At 46.7% G+C, this 26,079-nt stretch overlaps 1 protein-coding gene and 1 long non-coding RNA gene across 2 annotated transcripts in view; one reads left to right on the top strand and one right to left on the bottom strand.

Moving 5' to 3' along the window:
- The window catches only part of doc2a (double C2-like domains, alpha), a 40,215-nt gene that overhangs the window by 3,440 nt on the left and 10,696 nt on the right, over positions 1-26,079 (top strand). Inside the window, exons 2-7 of the mRNA XM_037088062.1 lie at positions 8,206-8,535; positions 11,508-11,587; positions 16,463-16,537; positions 17,937-18,046; positions 21,208-21,334; positions 21,419-21,478. Coding sequence (XP_036943957.1) covers positions 8,211-8,535; positions 11,508-11,587; positions 16,463-16,537; positions 17,937-18,046; positions 21,208-21,334; positions 21,419-21,478 — 777 coding nt within the window. The 5' untranslated portion in view covers positions 8,206-8,210. The remainder of the gene's footprint in view (positions 1-8,205; positions 8,536-11,507; positions 11,588-16,462; positions 16,538-17,936; positions 18,047-21,207; positions 21,335-21,418; positions 21,479-26,079) is intronic.
- Positions 12,683-14,571, bottom strand: LOC119013494. Its single transcript, XR_005072758.1, has 3 exons — positions 14,404-14,571; positions 13,079-13,319; positions 12,683-12,937 (listed from the first exon to the last, which is right to left on the bottom strand). It is a non-coding gene; the product is annotated as an uncharacterized LOC119013494 (long non-coding RNA).

The raw sequence follows: 26,079 nt of genomic DNA, 5'->3' as shown, positions 1-26,079 counted from the left end.
GACTGAAGCTCATTCTCTGACTGAAGCTCATTCTCTGACTGAAGCTCACTGACTGAAGCTCACTCTGACTGACGCTCACTGACTGAAGCTCACTGACTGAAGCTCTCTGACTGAAGCTCACTCTGACTGAAGCTCACTGACTGAAGCTCATTCTCTGACTGAAGCTCATTCTCTGTCTGAAGCTCTCTGACTGAAGCTCTCTGACTGAAGCTCACTGACTGAAGCTCTCTGTCTGAAGCTCACTCTGTCTGAAGCTCTCTGACTGAAGCTCACTGACTGAAGCTCACTGACTGAAGCTCTCTGACTGAAGCTCTCTGACTGAAGCTCTCTGACTGAAGCTCACTGACTGAAGCTCACTGACTGAAGCTCATTCTCTGACTGAAGCTCTCTGACTGAAGCTCACTGACTGAAGCTCATTCTCTGACTGAAGCTCTCTGACTGAAGCTCTCTGACTGAAGCTCACTGACTGAAGCTCTCTGACTGAAGCTCATTCTCTGACTGAAGCTCTCTGACTGAAGCTCACTGACTGAAGCTCACTGACTGAAGCTCTCTGACTGAAGCTCATTCTCTGTCTGAAGCTCTCTGACTGAAGCTCACTGACTGAAGCTCACTCTGACTGACGCTCACTGACTGAAGCTCACTGACTGAAGCTCTCTGACTGAAGCTCACTCTGACTGAAGCTCACTGACTGAAGCTCATTCTCTGACTGAAGCTCATTCTCTGTCTGAAGCTCTCTGACTGAAGCTCTCTGACTGAAGCTCACTGACTGAAGCTCTCTGTCTGAAGCTCACTCTGTCTGAAGCTCTCTGACTGAAGCTCACTGACTGAAGCTCACTGACTGAAGCTCTCTGACTGAAGCTCTCTGACTGAAGCTCTCTGACTGAAGCTCACTGACTGAAGCTCACTGACTGAAGCTCATTCTCTGACTGAAGCTCTCTGACTGAAGCTCACTGACTGAAGCTCATTCTCTGACTGAAGCTCTCTGACTGAAGCTCTCTGACTGAAGCTCACTGACTGAAGCTCTCTGACTGAAGCTCATTCTCTGACTGAAGCTCTCTGACTGAAGCTCACTGACTGAAGCTCTCTGACTGAAGCTCTCTGACTGAAGCTCACTCTGACTGACGCTCACTGACTGAAGCTCACTGACTGAAGCTCACTGACTGACGCTCACTGACTGAAGCTCTCTGACTGAAGCTCACTGACTGAAGCTCTCTGACTGAAGCTCATTCTCTGACTGAAGCTCACTGACTGAAGCTCACTCTGACTGAAGCTCTCTGACTGAAGCTCTCTGACTGAAGCTCACTGACTGAAGCTCACTGACTGAAGCTCATTCTCTGACTGAAGCTCTCTGACTGAAGCTCACTGACTGAAGCTCATTCTCTGACTGAAGCTCTCTGACTGAAGCTCACTGACTGAAGCTCTCTGACTGAAGCTCATTCTCTGACTGAAGCTCACTGACTGAAGCTCACTGACTGAAGCTCATTCTCTGACTGAAGCTCTCTGACTGAAGCTCACTGACTGAAGCTCACTCTGACTGAAGCTCTCTGACTGAAGCTCACTGACTGAAGCTCATTCTCTGTCTGAAGCTCTCTGACTGAAGCTCTCTGACTGAAGCTCTCTGTCTGAAGCTCTCTGACTGAAGCTCTCTGACTGAAGCTCACTGACTGAAGCTCATTCTCTGACTGAAGCTCACTGACTGAAGCTCACTCTGACTGAAGCTCTCTGACTGAAGCTCATTCTCTGACTGAAGCTCACTGACTGAAGCTCACTGACTGAAGCTCATTCTCTGACTGAAGCTCTCTGACTGAAGCTCACTGACTGAAGCTCATTCTCTGTCTGAAGCTCATTCTCTGTCTGAAGCTCTCTGACTGAAGCTCTCTGACTGAAGCTCACTGACTGAAGCTCTCTGACTGAAGCTCATTCTCTGACTGAAGCTCACTGACTGAAGCTCATTCTCTGACTGAAGCTCACTGACTGAAGCTCACTGACTGAAGCTCACTGACTGACGCTCACTGACTGAAGCTCTCTGACTGAAGCTCATTCTCTGTCTGAAGCTCTCTGACTGAAGCTCACTGACTGAAGCTCACTCTGACTGACGCTCACTGACTGAAGCTCACTGACTGAAGCTCTCTGACTGAAGCTCACTCTGACTGAAGCTCACTGACTGAAGCTCATTCTCTGACTGAAGCTCATTCTCTGTCTGAAGCTCTCTGACTGAAGCTCTCTGACTGAAGCTCACTGACTGAAGCTCTCTGTCTGAAGCTCACTCTGTCTGAAGCTCTCTGACTGAAGCTCACTGACTGAAGCTCACTGACTGAAGCTCTCTGACTGAAGCTCTCTGACTGAAGCTCTCTGACTGAAGCTCACTGACTGAAGCTCACTGACTGAAGCTCATTCTCTGACTGAAGCTCTCTGACTGAAGCTCACTGACTGAAGCTCATTCTCTGACTGAAGCTCTCTGACTGAAGCTCTCTGACTGAAGCTCACTGACTGAAGCTCTCTGACTGAAGCTCATTCTCTGACTGAAGCTCTCTGACTGAAGCTCACTGACTGAAGCTCACTGACTGAAGCTCTCTGACTGAAGCTCATTCTCTGTCTGAAGCTCTCTGACTGAAGCTCACTGACTGAAGCTCACTCTGACTGACGCTCACTGACTGAAGCTCACTGACTGAAGCTCTCTGACTGAAGCTCACTCTGACTGAAGCTCACTGACTGAAGCTCATTCTCTGACTGAAGCTCATTCTCTGTCTGAAGCTCTCTGACTGAAGCTCTCTGACTGAAGCTCACTGACTGAAGCTCTCTGTCTGAAGCTCACTCTGTCTGAAGCTCTCTGACTGAAGCTCACTGACTGAAGCTCACTGACTGAAGCTCTCTGACTGAAGCTCTCTGACTGAAGCTCTCTGACTGAAGCTCACTGACTGAAGCTCACTGACTGAAGCTCATTCTCTGACTGAAGCTCTCTGACTGAAGCTCACTGACTGAAGCTCATTCTCTGACTGAAGCTCTCTGACTGAAGCTCTCTGACTGAAGCTCACTGACTGAAGCTCTCTGACTGAAGCTCATTCTCTGACTGAAGCTCTCTGACTGAAGCTCACTGACTGAAGCTCTCTGACTGAAGCTCTCTGACTGAAGCTCACTCTGACTGACGCTCACTGACTGAAGCTCACTGACTGAAGCTCACTGACTGACGCTCACTGACTGAAGCTCTCTGACTGAAGCTCACTGACTGAAGCTCTCTGACTGAAGCTCATTCTCTGACTGAAGCTCACTGACTGAAGCTCACTGACTGAAGCTCATTCTCTGACTGAAGCTCTCTGACTGAAGCTCACTGACTGAAGCTCTCTGACTGAAGCTCATTCTCTGACTGAAGCTCACTGACTGAAGCTCACTGACTGAAGCTCATTCTCTGACTGAAGCTCTCTGACTGAAGCTCACTGACTGAAGCTCACTCTGACTGAAGCTCTCTGACTGAAGCTCTCTGACTGAAGCTCTCTGACTGAAGCTCACTGACTGAAGCTCTCTGACTGAAGCTCTCTGACTGAAGCTCTCTGACTGAAGCTCTCTGACTGAAGCTCTCTGTCTGAAGCTCTCTGACTGAAGCTCTCTGACTGAAGCTCACTGACTGAAGCTCATTCTCTGACTGAAGCTCACTGACTGAAGCTCACTCTGACTGAAGCTCTCTGACTGAAGCTCATTCTCTGACTGAAGCTCACTGACTGAAGCTCACTGACTGAAGCTCATTCTCTGACTGAAGCTCTCTGACTGAAGCTCACTGACTGAAGCTCATTCTCTGTCTGAAGCTCATTCTCTGTCTGAAGCTCTCTGACTGAAGCTCTCTGACTGAAGCTCACTGACTGAAGCTCTCTGACTGAAGCTCATTCTCTGACTGAAGCTCACTGACTGAAGCTCATTCTCTGACTGAAGCTCTCTGACTGAAGCTCACTGACTGAAGCTCACTGACTGAAGCTCTCTGACTGAAGCTCACTCTGACTGAAGCTCACTGACTGAAGCTCTCTGACTGAAGCTCACTGACTGAAGTTCTCTGACTGAAGCTCATTCTCTGACTGAAGCTCTCTGACTGAAGCTCACTGACTGAAGCTCACTGACTGAAGCTCACTGACTGAAGCTCTCTGACTGAAGCTCACTCTGACTGAAGCTCACTGACTGAAGCTCATTCTCTGACTGAAGCTCTCTGACTGAAGCTCACTCTCTGGACCAGCAGCTGATGAATCCTGAATTAAACATGATGACGGCAGCTTCACTCCTCTGAATACATGAAACCACACAACCGCTTCTTATTAGCAAATGTCTATGACCTTTAATTCTTAATTATAATAATCATAATCTGCAATCACTCAGTGTCTCCTGACTACGACTCAGTAAGATAAACCCTGCTGATCTCTAAATATGGGAGCAGACTTAATGAACCTGGTGATTAATAATTATTATTTACACACTTTATATCTAGTAATTATGGTCCTGTAAGTTAATTATACATCTGAAGTAAGTCAAACTCAAAGAGAATCAATATGATGAATTTGTGTCTTATAGATGACTGTATTGTTTAGTTTGGGTCATACAGAAGATGATTAGTGTCACTATTAAAGAAATGTGAGAATTCTCATATTTCTCATAATTCTCAGACTTTTCCTTAGACTTCAGGCTTTTTTCTGGAAATTCTCAGATTATGAGGAGAATGTCAGAATTTCGATCTCCAGGTAACACTACACAAGTTGTGCTTTCTTTACAACTAGCACATCCATTATGGATGCAATCAGATCAGCTAACGTTAGCAGCTCTACCCTGAACTTGGTTGTATTTGTGGAGGTTCATATTCTTTAGCAAAGTCTGAAATGAAGCGTTCTGTTTGAAAGAACAAGTCGGCTGCAGCAGTGCAGCTCAGTGAAGAAGCTTCTATGAGTCTGAAGAACATTAACTCCAAACTAAAACTGTCTCTGAGCTGCAGTGTGCAAAGTTTTTCATGTTCTGCCATCTAATGGTTGATCCTGCCTTCAACAGTTTAATAATAACCATAATGATGGATATCATATTCCATTAATGCCATGTGATCCTCCTCAGTCCTTCTCACTGGACCTTTTGAATCCTTCTTCCACCTCAGGTGACAACAGAGTCTCAGGTTGGCACAAAGGCATGATAGGCTCCTCCTGTTGAGCTCGGAGTGATGGAGTCGGTCTGTGTGATGACTGCCGTCCTGCAGCATCATGAGGTCTCTCTGCAGTGTTTCATGTCTGATGAAGTTTCAGACTCTCAGGTCTGTAACTCAGATCTTTTATCTCCTCTCGGCTGTTCTCCTACAAACAGCCCTGTGGTTGATTAAAACAGCCATGGTTAATACTCAGGATTGTAAGGCTGTGAGAAGAGATCTAGTTTGTTTTACGTTTGAATCAGCTGTTCTGTCTGCTCACAGCAGCAGACTGAATGAACACTGATATCAATAAAAGCTCTGATTAACTTCTGAAACCACAAATCCTCCGAAAGTCTCCATAGATGGACGAGTATGAGTTAAATGATTCATATTAAAGGTTTGTGTGGTGTGATGATGATGATGATGATGATGATGATGATGATGATGATGATCGGCCCCCTCACTCTGCTCACACTTTAGTTCAGATGCCCTGCAGAGCTTTTTACACACAGCGTCTCCTCCCACTGCTTCAAGTCTTCAGCTGGACGCTCGATTGGTTCCTGAGGACAGTCAGGAAACATGAGACAAGCTCAACAATCACAAACACAAAGAACTTTCTCCGTCTGCGACAACACTCTCTGAACAGACAGAACCAGAAACATTCAAACAGCTTCCTCTCTGTTTCTGATCAGCTGATCTGAGTTAGCTGTGATGTTGATGACAGCAGTCCATCCTCTGTGATGGACGAGCTGGCTGAGCATCAGGATCAGTGGTGTCAGTCTGTCTGGTGGATCCATGTGCGAATCTGCCTGACTCACATTTCTTTTGTTTTATTGTTCATCACGCAGACGAAAGCATCACACGGAGTGTTTGCACTGACCTCCGTGACCTCTGAGTCGGCTGCAGCAGGCTCACAGGGAGCTGCAGATTAAAGGGGCAGTCCAGTGTTTTCACACATGAGGATCAGTTTACTCACCAGGGTCATTATCAGCGCCGCTCAGCTCCGACACTGAGTGAGTTACATAACGTCTGCTGTGAGTCTGGTGGGATTGCTCTCAGTCTTATTAAGTTATCAGGAGGAAAAAGAGAGTCCAGACATCCTGAAAAATCCAGAACCTTGACCCAGTTTTCCCACAAATTAGACTAAACCATAAATTTGATCAGTTTTAATTAAACATTAAACATTGAACAAAGAATTATGAAGGGAAGATTATACTTGTGTTGGGGGTTAAGTGGATGATGATTTAAACAATGTTAAGCCTCCAAACAACAGAGTGATTGTGTTTATGTTCCTGATGACAGATGGAAAACAGAAAACATTGTGTTAATCTTTAAAGATCTGGTTCTGTCTCCACAGACACATTGGAAAATGTCCTGGCGTTTCATTGAAAACAAGTTTTGTTGCCATAATGTAGCTTCAAATTTACTGAGGACTGAACCTGCCAAAATAAATGATAAAGAAATATCAAATATCATAAAGTCAAAAGAAATAATTATCTGTACATTTTCACTGTAAATGTCAGCAGCCGAGCCTGGAGCTTCAGCTCTGACTCACTCAGACTGAAGAGATGTGACGGAGGTCAGATGCATTTGTTTAGCTGCAAGCAGCAGCTTCTCTACAGAAAGGTTAGCAGTGACACTGCTCCCTGTGTTCACAGCAGCTTTACATTCTGCTCCCTGTGTTCACAGCAGCTTTACATTCTGCTCCCTGTGTTCACAGCAGCTTTACATTCTGCTCCCTGTGTTCACGGCAGCTTTACATTCTGCTCCCTGTGTTCACGGCAGCTTTACATTCTGCTCCCTGTGTTCACGGCAGCTTTACATTCTGCTCCCTGTGTTCACGGCAGCTTTACATTCTGCTCCCTGTGTTCACGGCAGCTTTACATTCTGCTCCCTGTGTTCACGGCAGCTTTACATTCTGCTCCCTGTGTTCACAGCAGCTTTACATTCTGCTCCCTGTGTTCACAGCAGCTTTACATTCTGCTCCCTGTGTTCACAGCAGCTTTACATTCTGCTCCCTGTGTTCACAGCAGCTTTACATTCTGCTCCCTGTGTTCACAGCAGCTTTACATTCTGCTCCCTGTGTCCACAGCAGCTTTACATTCTGCTCCCTGTGTTCACAGCAGCTTTACATTCTGCTCCCTGTGTTCACGGCAGCTTTACATTCTGCTCCCTGTGTTCACAGCAGCTTTACATTTACTTTGTCTCCAATCAAATCAAGTCTCCAGCTGCTTCAGTTGTTTAGCAGAATGCTGCAACTACAACACTTTACCTGACTTTATGTCATCAGGAGGAGGAGAGGAGAGGATGATCACTGAGTTTTAGTTTCTGGGTGAACTGCTCCTTTGAAAATACCAGTTATCCACATAAGTAATTAACCCCACTGAGACGTGTATGTACACACCTGTCTGGTCCCTACAGGCTGGAGGCTGTTGAGTGTGCAGGATATGGAAACCTCACCTGTCTTTGCTGGTTCTGCTGCTCCTGCTCCTGTACCGGACTCCTCCTGTATCTCATCTGTCATGTCTACACACCTGTACAGCACAGAGGTTGTTCTCAAACATCCTCTTCACACCTATATTCTCTGCTCTCTGCAGACCTTGCTTACCGTCTTCCCTCCTCTCAGTCCTGCTATCAGGTGCCTGCAGCCGTCGAGCTGCTGTTGGGATAAACTGAGTCAAAGTTGTTGTTGAGATAAACAACAAACAACAAACAAAAACGGGTCGAGTCAGAGCCGCTGCAGAGAGAACGGCGAGGATAGAAATGTTAAAACAAAGGTGAGGACGTGACCTGCGACAAGTCTGTAGAGATATTTTATGTTTTCCTTCCTGTTCAGACTGAAATGCACAGTGAACGTGTCTCCTGACGAGTCACACTGAGCTCCACAGAGTGATGTCATCATTCTCTCTGAGGTGTAACAGAGTAGAAGCAGCTTAAAATAGAAAAAGTTAAGTAAATGTACTCCATTACTTCATACCTGAGTGGACAGAAGTCCAGTCTAAGACAGAGCTCAGTCCTGCTGATGAAGCTCATGTGATGTGTGTCTTGTCTCCTGTCAGACTCTATGACGGTGCGGAGAGGAAAGAAGCTCAGCATCTCCATCCAGGAACACATGGCCATCGACGTCTGCCCCGGCCCCATCAGACCCATCCGTCAGATCTCCGCCTACTTCCCCCGCCTGTCCCCCACTTCCCCTGGCCCCCTGTCCCCCAACCCGGCCGTGTCCCCTCAGGCCGTCAGCCCTGGTTCTGTGGCCTCCGGGATGGGCGGAGCTCACCTCTTGTCTCCTCTGCTGGCCCACGGCCGGCCCGGCGGCGGCGGTTCTCTGTCCCTGACCAGCAGCGTGGACACGTCGGTGGAGATCAACAGCTCCGACAGTGATGACTGCAGTGAGCCTCGCTTGGCATGTGTCTGTGTGTGTGTGTGTGTGTGTGTGTGTGTGTGTGTGTGTGTGTGTGTGTCTGTAAAGAAAAACACCTGAAAGAGGACACAACTAGTGTTAGCCTGCAGCTAACCTCGTGCTAAGCTACAGCTAGCTTAGCCTCAGCCTGCAGCTAGCTTAGCGTTGGATAATTCAGCCTGATGAATGTTTGACGACTGAAACGTGGTGTTTGATGCAGCTGATGAGTAGCTCCCCTGGTAAAGTGCTCAGACTGAAGTTGCTGCTCTGGGTCTGGATCCTCTTTGTAGTCTTAGTCAAATGTAGTCATCATAAAACCTTTAATTTGAACCTCAACAAAAGACCACTTCAGAGATCTGTAACTGAAGCTGAGAAGAAGTATAACATTACAGGCTGAAACATCAACAGTGGGAACTGAACAGACATTGAGAAACTTTAAAGTGAAACTTTCGCCAAAATGCAACCGAGGCTTTTTTTGTGAATGTATCTGAGTCAAACCTTCATGTGAAAGCATAAGTACGATGAAACTTTTAAGATTTACTGTATCTTCGTTTTCGGGTCAAGCTCATTTTCTCAGAACAAGGGGCACTTTCACAATCAAAACCGCTATTTTTAAAGCACTGAGAAGGCTCGACACAACATGAAACTTTTCTCAGGAAACATCTAACTGGACGATGTTCTGAACTTGGACTCTTGAGTTTGTCTGATGTAACAAAGCTGCAGCTGTTCCACTGTGAACACACACTGATGACCAGCTCACCCCAGAGTTCAGCTCAGACACGACTGATCAATGATTCATGTCGTTGTGTCACAATAACGTTAATAATGCAAGACAAACTCTTCAGATCGTGTGTTTTACCGAGAATGTTTCCACATGGAGGCAGCTGAAACTCATGCTGTGCTTCGGAGGCAGCAGAGGGCTGATGAGCGCTCCATCCTCAGGAATCAGACTGAGTGGTGATAAACGACGGAGGCTGATCGTTGCTCTCGGAGCTGCAGAGCCTCTGACATGTTGTGAGCCTCCTCACTGATCCAGAACTCTACAGGAAAGACTAATTAGAGGTTTTCTCCTCGTTAACATGTTTTTTAGAATCAGATTTGTTTTGCAGTCACTGGTTTGTGATTTCTGTTGTTCTGTTATCGTCAGATTGATCAGAACAGACACAGACGATCATCCAGCCTCATGTTTGGTTATCACAGCGCAGTGACGTCTTCAGGATGCTGCTGCATGTGTTGGTGCAGTATGTTTCTGCTGCAGCCCGCAGCAGACGAGGTGGGTGGAGGTGGAGGTGGGTGGAGAGCAACACCAGAACAATCCCGACCCAAAAAACTGAATAAAACATCCAAGAGACTTTATTTATATTTTATCTTGAGGACTGCAGAGAGAAGCTGAGGATGGATGGATGGATGGATGGATGGATGGATGGATGGATGGATGGATGGATGGATAGTTATCTCTCTCAGCTGCAGGGATGTTGGTGCTGCAGCAGTGCAGCGGTGGAAAGTAACTAAGTACAGTGCATTTATCCAGCTACATCAGTCTGCATATTAACAGATGAAGACTGATTCAGATTTTAGATGAACAGAATCAGACGTCAGTCTCAGTCCGACTCCTTCGCTGCGTGGAGCTGACAGTACTCGTGTACTTTTACCTCTCACCGAACTCCCAGCAAGAACAGAAAACAAAAGTGTGTATTATTCAAAGTGTGTAACCGTCCTTTAATCAATAATTCAGTGTGCTGACCCTGTTCTGTTTGGACAGCAGCTGCTTTGTTCTGCACCACCTGTGATCTCCTCTGTTGAACTCACTTCCTGTAACTTCCTCCTCCTCCTCCTCCTCCTCTTCCTCCTCTTCCTCCTCCTCCTCCTCCTCCTCTTCCTCTTCCTCCTCCTCCTCCTCCTCCTCCTCTTCCTCCTCCTCCTCCTCCTCCTCCTCCTCCTCCTCCTCCTCTTCCTCCTCCTCCTCCTCCTCCTCTTCCTCCTCTTCCTCTGTCAGCAGAGCCAACAGCGTGTCGCTCTGTCAGCTGGTCATCTGGAGTTTTGTGTGTCTTTGTGGTCATTGTGTGTCTGATCGTTGTGTTTCTGTGGTTGTGTTGTGAATCTTTGTGTCTCATGTAACTCTGCAGTCATTTTGCATCCCTTTGTGTCTGTGTGTTCACTTTGTGTCTGTCTCTTGTTGTGTATTCATTCGTTTTCTGAGTCTTTGTGGTTGTTTTTGCTTCCCAACATGTTTATCGGTTGTAGTTGTTTTGTGTCTTTGTGGTCGTGTTTTGTGTGTCTGCAGCTGATTGTCTCCTTTGAGGTCCTTGGCATTTGATTTGATTGTCTTTGTGTCCATGTTGTGTTTCGTTTTGCTGTGCTGCTTGTGCTGTGTGGTTGTGTGTAGTTATTTGTGTGTCTTTATGGTCACACTGTTGCTCTGTTTGTTGAGGTCATTCTGCGTCTTTGTGTGTCTGTTTCATGAGCTTTGTGGTCGTAGTAGCTGGTTTCTTGCTGATCCAACAGGAAGTAGTAACAGTCACTTTAAATAGACTCGACTCCAGCTCTGTGTGGATCTTCATACAGTATCTCACAGCAGCTCGTAGCTTAGCATAAAAACAATGTGTTGTGTAAGCTGCAGTGTGTTTGTGGAGCTGCTGCTGCTTAAAATACATATTTGTTCTAATCCCTGTGAATCATTCGCTGCATGTATGGTCTTATATAACAACGTGAGTGTGTGTGTGTGTGTGTGTGTGTGTTGTAACGAGGTGTGATGGATGTGTTTCCTGTTTAAGACGGGTTGGCGTGTCAACATGTGATGACATGTGATGACATCACTGCGACACTAGATTGGATTTCCTCCTCTGAGCACGTGAAGCTCCTCAGACGTTCCTCTCTTCATCGCTGGTTCTGACAGGAGGCTGTACATCCTGTTCTTGTATCAGCTCTGATGATTGTCTCCGTCCTCTTGTGTCTCCTCAGCTGCTCTGGGGACGCTGGAGTTCGAGCTGAGATACGAGCAGCGCTCCAGCGAGCTGCACTGCACCGTGCTGCGGGCCAAGGTAAGGACGCTCTGCAGACCGTTAACGTGCTGCTGTAACGGCCTCCGCTCCGCCGGGCTCGGGCTTTACTGCAGAGTCTGGAGCCCGGCTGCAGAGATTTATCTCCCATTCACACACGAGTGCTTTAAGGCCTCAGTGGGTTTCAAACTAAGTGCCTCCTGTTGGTGCTGGAGTCCGAGTCCAGTCTGTCGGCTGCACAGTTCTGGTTCTCTTCACAGCAGCAAACATAGTGAACGTGTCACAGTTCTGTGGTTTTTCAGCTGTCTGTGGTCGTTTGCATCTCATGTTGGTCGTCTGTGGTTATTGTGTGTCTTTGTGGTTGTGTGTGTGTCTGCAGCTGTTTGTCTCTCGGTCATTGTGCGTCTCTGTTCGTCTGTTTGTGTCTCAGCAGCGTTCAGATTCTGTTCAGCTGCACTTTGTGAACGAGTCGCAGCCTGTCGCACCAACAAGGATGAATGTGAAAAGAAATAATGATTATTTTGACTGATCAGTCAAACTTTATTCATACTGAACCTTTCAAACAAATCAAACTGCAGTCCAAAGTACTTTTTAGAAACATCAAGTGAAGTTTCTTTCTGCTGACCAAAGAGCTTTGAAATGAGCCGTTACATAAAACACAGACGATAAAATCCAAAGAATGAAGAGGCGTCGACACGATGAGAGTTTGTAGGCTGCAAAAAGGGATTTGAAGAAAACAAAAAGGATTAAGAGACTAAAACAAACTGAGACAGCAATAAAATATGGATGAATAAAACAGATAGAGAATAAAATATAATCCAAGCAATAAAAATAACCAACTGACTCTGGTGATAATCTCATGAGCAGCAGACAGACTGAAACCAATTTCCACTGGAATTACTTTATATTACTATGACAAATATTGACGAAGGCTTTAATCATGAAACAGAACTGAGAGAGTGCAGCTCTGAGTCCTCGTTTCCTCGTCAGCATTCAAAATCTTTCAAATCAGAAACAGAAAAGACACGATTATGACCTGGAGAGACGATTAGTGTCTGAAACACGTCACACACGGACCACAGAGTGACACCAACACGGCCGCCGGACCCAGGATGGTTCTGCTTCAGGTGCTCGGGCACGGCGGCAGTCCTGCACGTTACGATCACGTCGATTACATCGACGCATCGCACCAGCCGCGGTTAATCACAGTGTGGTATCAGTACTGAAGTGAAGGATCTGAGTCCTTGTTCCTCCACTAGAATCTGTGAAACACCTTCATTATTTTGCTGCTTTGGTTGCAGCTCTGAGAGCAAATCGATTTCAGCTTCATTTGTTTCGGCAGGTTGAATCTTGAGTCGACTTCTGCGCTGATCACACAGGAGCCTTTTGAAGCTGCTGACGAGAGAGAAAGAAGATTTACTGTCGTTTGTAACATGATTCAGAGCGAACTGTCACAGCGGAGCCCAATTAAAGAGTCGGAGACAATAAAGAGACATTGAGCTGCTCCGTCATAAATCTACAGCTGCACTTCACCTGCTCCACCTGCTCCACCCAAGAGAGTCTGTCGTCTCTTCATCACCTCGTCTTCACAGCCTGAAGCTCTGCTGCTGTTATTGATTTTATTTGTATTTTACACTGAAGCCTCCATCATTCTCCACCCAGTGCAGCTGATTCACCGAGGGCAGATTTCATTTATGACCCGAGGTGGGAACCATAGAAAACACTTCATATCTTCATCTCCACATGTTATATACATATATGATACTGTAGGAACCTGCGGTACACACAAAGACAAGAGAGCTCAAGATAAATACTCATAAATCCCGAAAATATATAAACATGATCCTGAACGTCTCTCTGGGTCGCAGTGTTGAACCGGCTGAACAGTTTTGCTCTTTTAAAGGTTCTCGGCTGAATGTTTGAACAGTCTGCAGCTCACTGATCAGCAGGAGGCTGAACACTGATGTGATGTTTTTAATGCTGAACTCTACAGATGAGCTGAAACACAAAGTGTCTCCATCACACAGCCTGACGTGGTCCAGCGTCACTGACAATCATCACCTAACACTGTTTTACTGAGGAAATAATGAGCGTCAAACTCATTTTAGGTCTTTATTTACTGCTTTACATAAACTGTGTGCATGTAAAATAGTCAAACTCATAAAACTGTGTAAACTTTAATGATCTCCAGGTTTCCAGGACTTGATATAAACTCTATTACTGGGGGAGGAGGAAGAGAGGGTCACTGGGTGTTGGCTGTTGTAGGCTTCAGGACGGGCATAGAAACGGAAATGAGTCTTTGACAGACGAAAGCATGAAAAAGTCTCCAGTCTCAGTGTTTCTGTCGCGTTTTGGACCAAATCTGTTTCTGAACTGGACCCAGTGGACACACTGATCAGAGAAGAGACAGTTTTGGTTTGTTGTCATCTCTGAATTGACCCACGTGAAGATTTTCTCTCCCAACAATCTAATTCTGGTATTTTGGAGCCGATTCTGCTGCTGTGTCGTTATCACGGCTCCAGCTATCAGCTGACGCGTCGGCCGGTACAAACTCAAACTGTACGGCCTGAAACGATTCAAACTCTCAGAGGTTTGATTTAACGTTTTTCAGACACCAACAGCTGAATACAGAGGAGGTGTGTATGAAACGATCCGCTCGCTGAGACAGGAAATGTTGTTGCTTATTTCTGACGCAGAGTCTGTAGGAGGAAATAAAACCTGCGTGTTGAAGGATTTCTCCACGCTGCAGATTCAGTTATGAATATTTTATCCACGACTGTCTCTGTGGATGGAATACACTTAACTGGCCTCCTGCAGAGAAGCTAAAGTTACTCAGGCTGAACATTTCTAAACATTACCAGTTACTGTGGTCATGAGTTTAGACGATGACGGTGTTGGTGGAGGTCTGCGGGGTCCAGATGGTGATAATAAAAAAAGGACAACATGTACTGAAGCTAATCTGCAGGCCTGTGACTCAACTCCTCTAAAAATCCTCTAAAATCATCGTGACAAAAGTCTAATGAGACTTCGTGCAGCTTCGGTTTGTAACGTGAACAGAACAACAGCGTCTGCAGCAACATGAGAGGACGCAGACAGGAGGCTTTAAATTGCTTCATTATCAGGTGAGACGGGAGGTAATCAGCACACCTGCTGCCACACACATTCTTTACTGGAGGAGCTTCTTTAATGTTTCCTCCTGCCGTCGACCCGAGAGCTGGATTAACTCGGCGCTGTGTGCTGGAAACGTTTAGACTTTTATACTGAGGATGAAATCTGCTGCTGCTGTCGTGTTACAGCTGATTTAAAGGGAACAACAGAAAGCTGCAGCCTGTCAGCAAACACTCACTGTGTTTATGAGACATTACTGCTTCACATCACCGAGACCCACAGAGGTAAAATCCTGAACATTTCCAGGTCCAGACAGAGAAGATAACTGAGCTCACAGAGGAAACCTGCATCTCAGCACTTCTGTTCCCTCGTCTGGGTTCAGACAGGCTGAACACATTCACACGTTTGGCTCTAACAGACAGTAAATCATCATTAACCTCCCACAGTTTAATTATGAAGCGGATGCTGTTAAATCCTGAATGATCAGAAAATCGTCCATCAAATCCTAATTTATCAAAAACTGTAATATCCTGTTTGTATCATTGAAACGTCTCTGTGTATCTGCGTCTTTAACACCAGAGATCAGTAAAGACAGGATGTATAAATATGATGAATTATTAGATCTTTAACAGTTTTCTCTCGTTCCTCTCACATTGTTGAAGCTTCTGCTGACCGTCTGACGTCTTCAGTCCTTCTGAACTTCACCGAGTTATTTAACATCTTATTTATTTTACTGACATTTAAGGTTTGTTACTGAGTGAAGCTGCTGCAGAATTAAAATGTTCGATGTTTTCAGTTCATAATTTTAAAAACAATATATTTTTATGAACAGCTGTTCTGTCATAAAGATGTTCAGCTGTGCTTTTAGTCGGTTTTACTGTTATGCTAACATGCTAACTGTCTAACATTAGATGGTTAGCGTGCTGATATTTAGCATGTTAGCAGCTAACAGTGGTGTCGTCTCTGAGGTTCACATGTGAAGAGTCTTTGTTTTGTCGGAGACTTTTTAAGGCGTCGCTGTGACGACCTGTGACCTCTGGACAACATCTGCACCTGAAGGCCACATGTACCTTTGACATGAACTGATCTCAGATCATGAACAGCCTGCAGCTCTGAGACAGAGCCGACATGTAGTTTAATCTAAGCGAGGCTGCGCTCTGTCAGCTCTCTCTCTGCTCCTTCACACTCATTAGAGATAATACAAACATCTCTCTCTCTCTCTGCCGACGCTGCAAATGTCAAAGCTGTTGAAGGAAATTTAGGAGCACTTTGTCCTGATGAGGCGACAGACTGAATCAGGTGTGACGTCTGATCCTTCAGCAGTGTGAAAACGAGCCGAGCTGCAGCGTGTTCGTGTCAGGGAGGAAGATCAGTGAGCTGGAGAAAGGTCAGGAGACACGCAGGGAGGTGATTTATAGTAATCTGATTACACCACAGGGAGCTGATTGTCATCACTAAACACAGTCGATCCGTACGAGAGGGGGCGATCCGTGACAGGATGAATTTAATTGATTAAGTGATGTAATGATGCAGCTGCAGGTGACTGACAGCTTCAGTCATTCATGTTTCATTTCAACAGGTGGAAACAACTTAACATGCACAAACTGTCCAGAATAAACATTTAGGTGTTCATTTCTGCTCATATTTGTGTGGTGGACGTTTGTGTAAATCAGTGTGTTTTTAATTAGATTGTATAATTTGTATATTTAAACATGAAACATCAGAAACTTGTGATTCAGATAGAATGTGTGTTAATGTGTTGGGCTGAGGAGGCTTCCTGCTGACGTCTGTCACCGTTTGTGTGTTCAGGGTCTGAAGCCGATGGACTTTAACGGTTTGGCCGACCCGTACGTCAAACTGCACCTGCTGCCTGGAGCCTGTAAGGTGAGACTCCACCTGAGAGCTCCACGCTGTCATTAGCATCCTGCTGCTGTTGAGCTGCAGCGAAAAGCCAACGTGGATCCATCTGATCTCAGCTTCACACGCTGAAATCAAATCAAGGTCGTGTGGAGCGTAAAACACAAAACAGTCAGGACAGAAAACACAGACTGACCTGCAGGATTCATACCTGAGGTTCTGTTACCTGTGTTCATACAACTCACCTTCAGGCTGAGCCGCACAAACCAGACAGCTCAGAGTCCATCTGTAAAGATATTCATTCAATTATGAACTTTGATTACATTCAATTCAGTCATAAAGGGACAGTTCACCCAAACATTAACCCAGTCCTCTCCTCCCCCTGAGGATATAAAGTCTTCCTCTCCTCCTCCTGAGGATATAAAGTCCTCCTCTCCTCCCCCTGAGGATATAAAGTCCTCCTCTCCTCCCCCTGAGGATATAAAGTCTTCCTCTCCTCCTCCTGAGGATATAAAGTCCTCCTCTCCTCCCCCTGAGGATATAAAGTCCTCCTCTCCTCCCCCTGAGGATATAAAGTCATCCTCTCCTCCTCCTGAGGATATAAAGTCCTCCTCTCCTCCCCCTGAGGATATAAAGTCCTCCTCTCCTCCTCCTGATGATATAAAGTCCTCCTCTCCTCCTCCTGAGGATATAAAGTCCTCCTCTCCTCCTCCTGATGATATAAAGTCCTCCTCTCCTCCTCCTGAGGATATAAAGTCCTCCTCTCCTCCCCCTGAGGATATAAAGTCCTCCTCTCCTCCTCCTGAGGATATAAAGTCCTCCTCTCCTCCTCCTGAGGATATAAAGTCCTCCTCTCCTCCTCCTGATGATATAAAGTCTCCTGAAGTCTTCACTGGAGCTGAAGTGTTTGTGTCTCTATGACAACAGCCTCCACCTTCTGCTCGACTCTGTCCGTCTTCTGTTTGACATGTTTTGGCTTTTAGGATGGACGACGAGTTTAATGGACCCAGTCTGTCACATTCACACACTGAATCTGTGTGAATGTGCAGAAGCTGCCACTGAAGGTGCCGGTCGATGGAGTTCAGTGTCTTGCTTAATGATCCTTCAACATGTAGCTGGGGATTTGAACCAGCAACCTTCCAGTTACTGGAGGACCTGCTCCAGTAACGCTGTCATTGCTCCAGCTGCCAGCTGCAGAGAGAAGAGGACTTTATACCATCAGGAGGAGGAGAGGAGGACTGAGTTTTTTAAAAAAAATTGTGAACTGTTCCTTTAAATTTAATTGGATCAGATTAAATCCAGGTCTGAACGTTTTCTGAGCTACAGCGTGTGAATACCAACCTGAAATCAATATTTATTGTGTGTGTGTGTGTGTGTGTGTGTGTGTGTGTGTGTGTGTGTGTGTGTGTGTGTGTGTGTCCTTCAGGCCAATAAGCTGAAGACGAAGACGATCCGTAACTCTCTGAATCCGGTGTGGAATGAAACGCTCACTTACGTTGGGATCACGGAGGAGGACATGCACAGGAAGACACTCAGGTGTGTGTGTGTGTGTGTGTGTGTGTGTGTGTGTGTGTGTGTGCATGTGTGTGTGTGTGTGTGTGTGTGTGTGTGTGTGTGTGTGTGTGTGTGTGTGTGTGTGTGTGTGTGTTTCATCACATCTCATTTCGGACTCATTACCCTTACGGTCATTAATCAGGCTCGGGGACACGTTGACATTCAGACCCAGTTGTGCAGCGCTGCTGTCACAGGATCCAGCAGGTGATCTGGTCTCTCTGCTGCTCCTTCTTGTAAACACCTGCAGTAAACAGCCATCAGCTGTTCAGAGCAACATAATCACTGTAGAAAATGGGCTGTTTTCTCACAGAAGTCTGGTGTGGTGTCTGCAGCGTGAAGGATCTGAAAGGATGCTCAGAACGTGTTTTACAGCCGCAAATGATGAATTAATGTTTGTCATGGAGGCTCAGACGGGGGCGACCAGGGGAGAGCGTCCATAATGAAAAGACGTGTGAAATAACAGAGCAGGACACCTTTAATCACTGAGCTCACAAGTATTCATCTCAACTGAACGTGAAGGAAAGCCGGCGTGTGACTGTGAACAAGCGTGTCGGATGAAAACCATCCTTTATCTGAAAACATGATCACTGCGATGGATGATAATCAGCAACAGTTTGTCCTGAAGCCTTTAATCCAGCTGTGGGAGATTCAGGCTCTGACTCGGTGAAACACAACGTCTTCACCTGGAAACTGAAGTGAGATGATCCTGAACGCCTCTCAGCGTGGCTCAAAGTCAATTCAAGGCTGTTGTTGCCCCGTGTGGAGCGCAGACGTGCTGTTGGGCTTTTTTCAAAGGTTATCAGCTGATTTCTTTTTACCCCAAACAGTCAAAAACTCTTGAGATTCTGTCATGAATCTTTCTTTCTAACGACGTGTGACGATATGACGGCGTCTGCCTTGTTGTGTTGATAAGCTGTGTGTAAAGTTTGGCGAACTAGCCGGACGCTGAGCTTTTTCAGACATCTATGATGTCATCAGTGAGATGTCTCCGGACTGGCTCGTCTCTGATCCGTCCAACAGGCCTCTGGTGGTCCCCCAGGGGTCGATCCTCGGCCCCTTGATGTTTCACACCGGCCTCAGCAGGCAACAGTCGTACAGGTTGTGGAGGCTGACGTTGACCTCTAGTGGCTTCAAATAATGATTCAAATCATTATGAGAAAAACATTTATGAATGAATCTGTGTCACTGCTGCCTTCAGTCAGGCTGGTGGATTTTACTGAGATCAGTTCTTTGCTCTCTGAAATCATCATGTTACATTTGTTTTTCTCTCACAACGTCAAACTTCTAGATGCAGAAAGAAACAGCGAGCATTATGCAGCAGTGATGAATGTTTCCTCCTGGACATGTTTGTAGGTTAATGAGTGAATGTTGGACAGGAGGTCGGCTGCGATCAGCTCCGCTGCCTCCTCAGACCTTCGTGCCATCACTCGTCTGTCCTCCTCTGCTTTTAAACACAAGTGAGAAAAAGCCATCTTGTGGTTCATCCCGAGGGCCACGAGAGTGTTTGAGCGAGTGTGTCCCTGTGTTTGTGTCCGTCTCTGTGAGGACACGTTTCAGACATTGGGATTGATTTTCGGCGTCCTCACTTCTTCAGGAAGACGTCACATGCTGTTCGTCAAACTGCACTTTGAGTTCTCCGCTCTAATTGTTTGAGGAAATATAAAGTACAATCAAACTGCAGCTGTTGTGAATCATTTCCATAAAAAAGTTTACAGACTCGTTTGTGCAAACGACGTCTGAGCGCTGCTGTTGCTAGGAGACCAGCTGTCAACTTCTGTGACGAACAACCGACCGGACTGAAAACTCTGAAAACATCCAGACAAGAAGAAACAAGAAACACAACGACACGTACCGCCTGTCCGTCTCTCAGCAGTCCTGCTGCTCGGAAACTGGCCGCTCAGTCTTGCATGACTTCAGACTATATGAATATATTTTCTTCAATATCATGTATTTAAAATCTATACAGAACATTTTCACTGAGCTGGTTCCTGACTCAAGGGAACGAGACGTCTCTAAAAACATGAAATGCATCCGTATCTGTTATTCATCTGAAATAAGAATCGTGATGAGACGTGCTCGGAGGCTGTCTGGTTCTTCTGGGTTCTGTCTGCCGACCCGTCACGTTGTTTACCTCCACATTTAAAATGCTGTTTGTTTGCCTCAGATCTCCTCAGTGTGGCGTCGCTGTGTTAACAGTCTGTCTCTGGTGAAGCGTGACGCTGTCATCGGCTCGTCACTTCATCCTGATGCTTCCTCTTTGATCCAATTCAGTTTGTTAAGAAGCGGAAACGTCTCTGTTGTCAGTTGTGTGTCTGTTCAGGTCGACACCGCTGACAGGTGAAGGGAGGTCTGCCTCAGACTCACCTGTCAGAGGCTGAAACTCATCAGACACAAACAGTCAAAACTCACATATATAAATGTTCTTGGATTTATATTAACACTTGGTTTGCTTTGGTCGAAGGAGAGTGAACGAGGGTTTAGTCAGGAGTAACAATCGACCAATGAAAGACGAAAGACAGCGACGGTGGAGGAGACTGAAGCCACAAAACTTGTGAGTGTGTCGCTGCTGCACGTTGCTCATCGAGCTCGTACAAAGTTCACCACAGATTTGGACACATGCACACCTCAACCTGCAAAACCTACAGCCCATCCTGAGAAGCATGACATGTAGTAGGATTACAGGTATGATCAGGTGGTTGTCACAGACGGAGCTCTAAACAAACTGACCTCTTCAGCCTTCTGAAGACATCTGCCATGTCCACTCTTTATGTCAGAGACACTCCGGAAGCAAATGACGGAGGAGAGGAAGTCTGAATCACAACATGAGCAGCAGCCAGCCGGTCAGGAGCTGCAGCAGCTGAAGGAGGTGGTGTGTTTACTGGGGAGACTACAGATCACAGCTGATGTAGTCTGCAACATGCAGTTACACTTCAGGAGCCGGAAACATGGAAACTACCAAACTAAAGACTCATCTGTTCAGTCTGTACTGCCCCATAATACTATGGCTAAACTGTTTATATGTATTTTAATTTATTTGTCTCCTCTCCTCTCCTCTCCTCTCCTCTCCTCTCCTCGTCTCCTCTCCTCGTCTCCTCTCCTTCTCTTCTCTCCTCGTCTCCTCTCCTCGTCTCCTCCCTCTGCAGGTTGACGGTGTGTGACGAGGATAAGTTGACTCATAATGAGTTAATCGGGGAGTCTCGAGTTCCTCTCAAACGCGTCAAACCTGACCAGACGAAACATTTCCACACCTGCCTGGAGCACCCGCCGCCGGTAACACACACACACACACACACACACACACACACACACACACAGGAAGTGGTACTGACTGTATCATCACACCTTCTCCTCCAGCTGCCCTCTCCTACTGCCATGGGAGAAGCCCTGCGAGGGATATCCTGCTACTTAAGAGAGGTGAGAGTCCGTCCATCTTTACATCCGTCAGTCCGTCTGTCGCTGGCTGCAGGTCGCTGAGGTCGAGTTCTCACGCAGCTCTGGTCGGTGTGACTCGCTGACACCAGACAAAAGGTCATGAGTTTGTTTAGATCAACAGCTTCCTGCCTCGTGAGAGTGACAGAGATGAAGAGGTCACATGACCCTCTGCTCCCTGACGCTGATGTAACTGCTGAGAAGATTTAAAAGCTGAGGAAAAACCTCTGGATTGACTTTTTGCTTTATGAGAAGTGATGTGGCATTTGCACTGAAAGCCTCCCAGCTGATCGTCGTTCCCACCGCTGAGTCAGAGAGTCTGACAGAGGAGAGCACAACAGGTTTAGTCCAGAAAACAAATGTGATTCTCACTTGAGCATTTGTGAGAAATGAATTATTGCTCGTTTAGTTTCTGAATTGAAATCAGATTGAGGAGACCGTTAGTCACAGTGGATCTTTGACTCGTCAGGTGGAAATAATAATGTGAGTTATGACGCAGTGTGAACAACAATCAGTGTTGCAGCTCATTAATATCTTGGAGACACAGCTCGCTGTGACTTGGAACATGTTGGTCTTCATACAAGTCCTAGCTCGCTGCTGGCTCCTCCTCTCTGCTGGCCCCTCCTCCCTGCTGGCCCCTCCTCTCTGTGGGCTCCTCCTCTCTGCTGGCCCCTCCTCCCTGCTGGCCCCTCCTCTCTGCTGGCCCCTCCTCTCTGCTGGCTCCTCCTCTCTGCTGGCCCCTCCTCTCTGCTGGCTCCTCCTCTCTGCTGGCCCCTCCTCTCTGCTGGCTCCTCCTCCCTGTTGGCTCCTCCTCTCTGCTGGCCCCTCCTCTCTGTGGGCTCCTCCTCTCTGCTGGCCCCTCCTCTCTGTGGGCTCCTCCTCCCTGTGGGCTCCTCCTCCCTGTTGGCTCCTCCTCTCTGCTGGCTCCTCCTCTCTGCTGGCTCCTCCTCTCTGTGGGCTCCTCCTCCCTGTTGGCTCCTCCTCTCCGCTGGCCCCTCCTCTCTGCTGGCTCCTCCTCTCTGCTGGCCCCTCCTCTCTGCTGGCTCCTCCTCTGTGTTGGTTCTGTTGGGTCCAGCTGTGCCTGGTGTTTGTGCGATGGAGGTCTGAACGATGTGAGACTGAATCGTTCCACTAACGAGGTCTGTTGACGTGAAGAATGAATCTCCACATCCTGATTTAATGAATGGAGAGATTTCTCCTCCTCAGTGTGAAGTGAACGTGACTTTGGGTCTGCGGCGCCGTCAGGACGGATTATCTCTGATGTATTAATGATTAGACATGAAGAGGAAGTGAAGCTTTAATCAGCCTCCGGTCACTGTTCTTATCATTTCCCCTCCTCGTCAGAATATTTTGTCTGCTCACTTGTTGTTCTGTAAATTGTTGAACTTCAATCAGGCCACTAATCACATTCATTAGACTCTGGAGGATGAACACGATGACGAGGGGAAGCTCTTCAGTTTGAAGTGGACTCAAACTGTCTCTGGATCTGTGAAGTCTGAACCATCAGAGACGTAAGAGGCTCGCAGCTCGACTCCTCTTCACAAGAGTTGAAGCACTTTATTATTTCTCCACTTCATTTCCCTCAAAATGTGAACGTGCAGAGCAGCAGACATTAACAGTCACTCTGTGATACTAAATATTATTGATGATAAAACCTAGAAACGAAAAGATCAAACCAGCACAGCTTGATTTAAAAAGCGTTTTATTAATATAATGTGCATCAGATTTTATGAAGATGGAAACAATCTGTGCCTGTTTTTCTGGTTCAGGTTCAGAAAACATCAGTTATTGTCTCAAGATTCCTGGTTCTGATGACACGGCTCGTTGAAATTCCAGTTCTTGTTGGTACAAAGTGCTTCAAGCTCGCCGGGCTCCGCTCGACTTGTCGGTCTTGATTTAGGATTTGACTCGGGACTGGTGGAGGTGAAGTAGTTCAGCGGGGGACTGTAGTAATCCAGGGGCTGGACATTTAACCCTTTAATCACAAAGAACGACAGCCTGGAGCTTCTCAACATGTTTCTGGGTTGTTTTTTTCAGAACCAGAACACAATAAGAGCTGGATTATCTGAAGTTAACACCTCAGCAGTCTGTAGTGTTTCTGCTGCTGTCTGTGGTCAGACGGTCGGCGAGCAGACGGATAAATGAGAGCTAATTAATGAACAGAGTGACAGCTGGACGAGGACTGACAGATGATGAGACGCCCACCGAGGAGACGAGATGATCCGCGGGGAACAGAAGCGACCACGACTTTTTACAGAGAATTTAACATTTTAGTTAAGCTGCACTCAGGTCAGGCCAAGAAAATAAAGATATGAAGTCACGTCGCTGAGCTCCTTCCAAAGAGTTCAAACTTTATTTAAAAAAGATCTTCAAGCCTCCAGAGATGAAGAGGCGGTCTGTCCGGCTGAGAGACGACAGACAGAAACCACAGAGACATCGTCAAAGACGTCCACATCGTGGACGCCGTCAGGTTACAGACGACTCGCTGATGTCTGCCTGTTTTTATGGTGGTGAAATCTGTTGAATCTGTGGTCTCATCTGCTTGATCTTCATTTGGACTTTTAACTTGTTGGTCCTGATATGCTGCAGGTCTCGACTCTGGACCGCCAGAAACAAAAGCTTCATTCAGCTGCTGAAACTGAAACTGAAAACACTGAAACACGCCTGCAGAGGCTTCAGACAGAAGAGAGTGTTTCTAAGTTGCAGGATGTCGCTTGAATCATATTTTTGGAGGCTTCGCTCATCTGACTGAGTCCTCGATCGTATTCGTCATGTTTAATGTATTTGTGAGACGAAAATACAGGAGGTGAAACGTCACAGCTCAGCCCAGCAGCCTTGTAAAAGGATTCAAGGTCCTTGAAATGTCCCACCGCTGCCTGTCTTCCATTTGTAGGAGGGATTAGGTGGAAATTTGCTGACCTCAGGGTTCAAACCACAGAGAAGAAGTCATATTATTGGTAAGAGTAATCGGAGCTGCTTCAGAGAGAAGTGTGTCTGTGACTGAATCCTCCTGCAGATGAAGTCTGGTGCTGAAAAGGTCTCAGAGTTGCAGGTAAATTGAGTTATAAAATATTCATCAGCGCCGACGCCTCGGGCCGTTTGGACTCTGTTGGTGCTTCAAACTGCGGCTGCCGACCGCAGGCTGGCTCGTGGTTCTGGAGAGAGATCAGAGACGATCATCTGAAGTTTCGTCTTATTAATTCTGAATATGAGAATGTTTCCTCGAGGCCCTGATGTGTATTTCTGTTTTAATCTTTTTATTTAACACTCACAGAGATAAAGAGAACAGGAGGGTCAGTCAGACGTCTCTGTGACGGTCGGTCATCTCGTCGGCTCACATGAGGACGTTCAGATCGTTTCACTCCCTGAGATCCAGTTTCCATCAGCTCAGACTTCCACGTGGCAGATGACTGTGGCAGAGAGGAGTGAACGCTCTTATCTGAATTAGTCTTATTTCACGCTCTGTAACCGGGAACATTCCCACCAAATTAAACCGTCATCAGACGAAACTACTTCTCATTTTTGTGGTAAGAACTCCTCCAGAACTTCTCTGAACTGCAGGTTAGATAATCTCACCACCTCCAGTTCATCCGTCCAAACCTCCAGACAGGATCGGATCCCATGTTCTGTTATTATTCTGTCACATCCGTTTAGCGAACTGCACCCAGCCGGACCTCAGGGACGGATACTGGACCTGCGAGTGTAGCTTATAAAACCAGATGTGGTTGCTGTCCAGCAACTCCTGCTGGTCTTAACTTGAACCTGCTGGTCTTAACTTGAACCTGCTGGTCTTAACTTGAACCTGCTGGTCTTAACTTAGGACCTGGTCTTGATACTGGTCTTGTCCTGGGAGTTGCTGGTCCTGATCTGGGTCCTGTCGGTCTTGATCTGGGACTTGTTGACTCACATTTTGATGTTAACAACAGGACTTGAAATCAAAACTCAGTTTCAGATAAAACCTGCGACACATTTTCATCTTTTCTGTTTGTCATTTTGTTTTCTAACATTTTTTTGGGCAGAAAAAGTGTGTTTCCATGGCAACAGTGTCCCACCGGGCGCTACGCAGCAGCGTCCGGGTGTGTTTGGTCTTTGGTCTTGTATTGGCAGCCGGTCCCATCATGTGAATCCCTCCCCGGTCCAGAGATGTCAGGGTCCAATTAGAGCCGTCCACAGATTAGTGTGCTTCCTGTGGTTTGAGTGACGCAGGCTGATTTAAGCTTCTTGTGTGTTTGTTTGCGTCCGCTCTGGTTTTTAACCTGCCGTCAGCTCATTAGCCTCCTGCCGTCACCTCGGCAGGCGTACAGGTGTCTGAACAAAGACGGAGGCGGAGGAGGTGTTCTGTTGTCGGTGAAATCCCTCCAGCGTTTTCAGACAATTGACCTCCGAGTGGTGACAAGCAGCAGCTTTACTTAATGACTCCCCTTCAGCCTGTTTGTGTCCAGGCTGATCTGAGAGCAGCCGGCTGTAAAACTCAGCACCTGAAGACAAACAGCAGCTCCGTCTCTGCTCAGCTTCACTGTGTGTCCGCTGACGGACATGAAGCAGTTTGAAATGTATCGCTGGGATCAATAATTAATAGTTCTGGA

Source organism: Acanthopagrus latus, chromosome 23, assembly GCF_904848185.1.
Source record: "Acanthopagrus latus isolate v.2019 chromosome 23, fAcaLat1.1, whole genome shotgun sequence".
Classification (NCBI taxonomy): domain Eukaryota; kingdom Metazoa; phylum Chordata; class Actinopteri; order Spariformes; family Sparidae; genus Acanthopagrus; species Acanthopagrus latus.
Note: the sequence above shows the minus strand (reverse complement) of the source record. Positions and strands in the feature narration are given on the sequence as shown.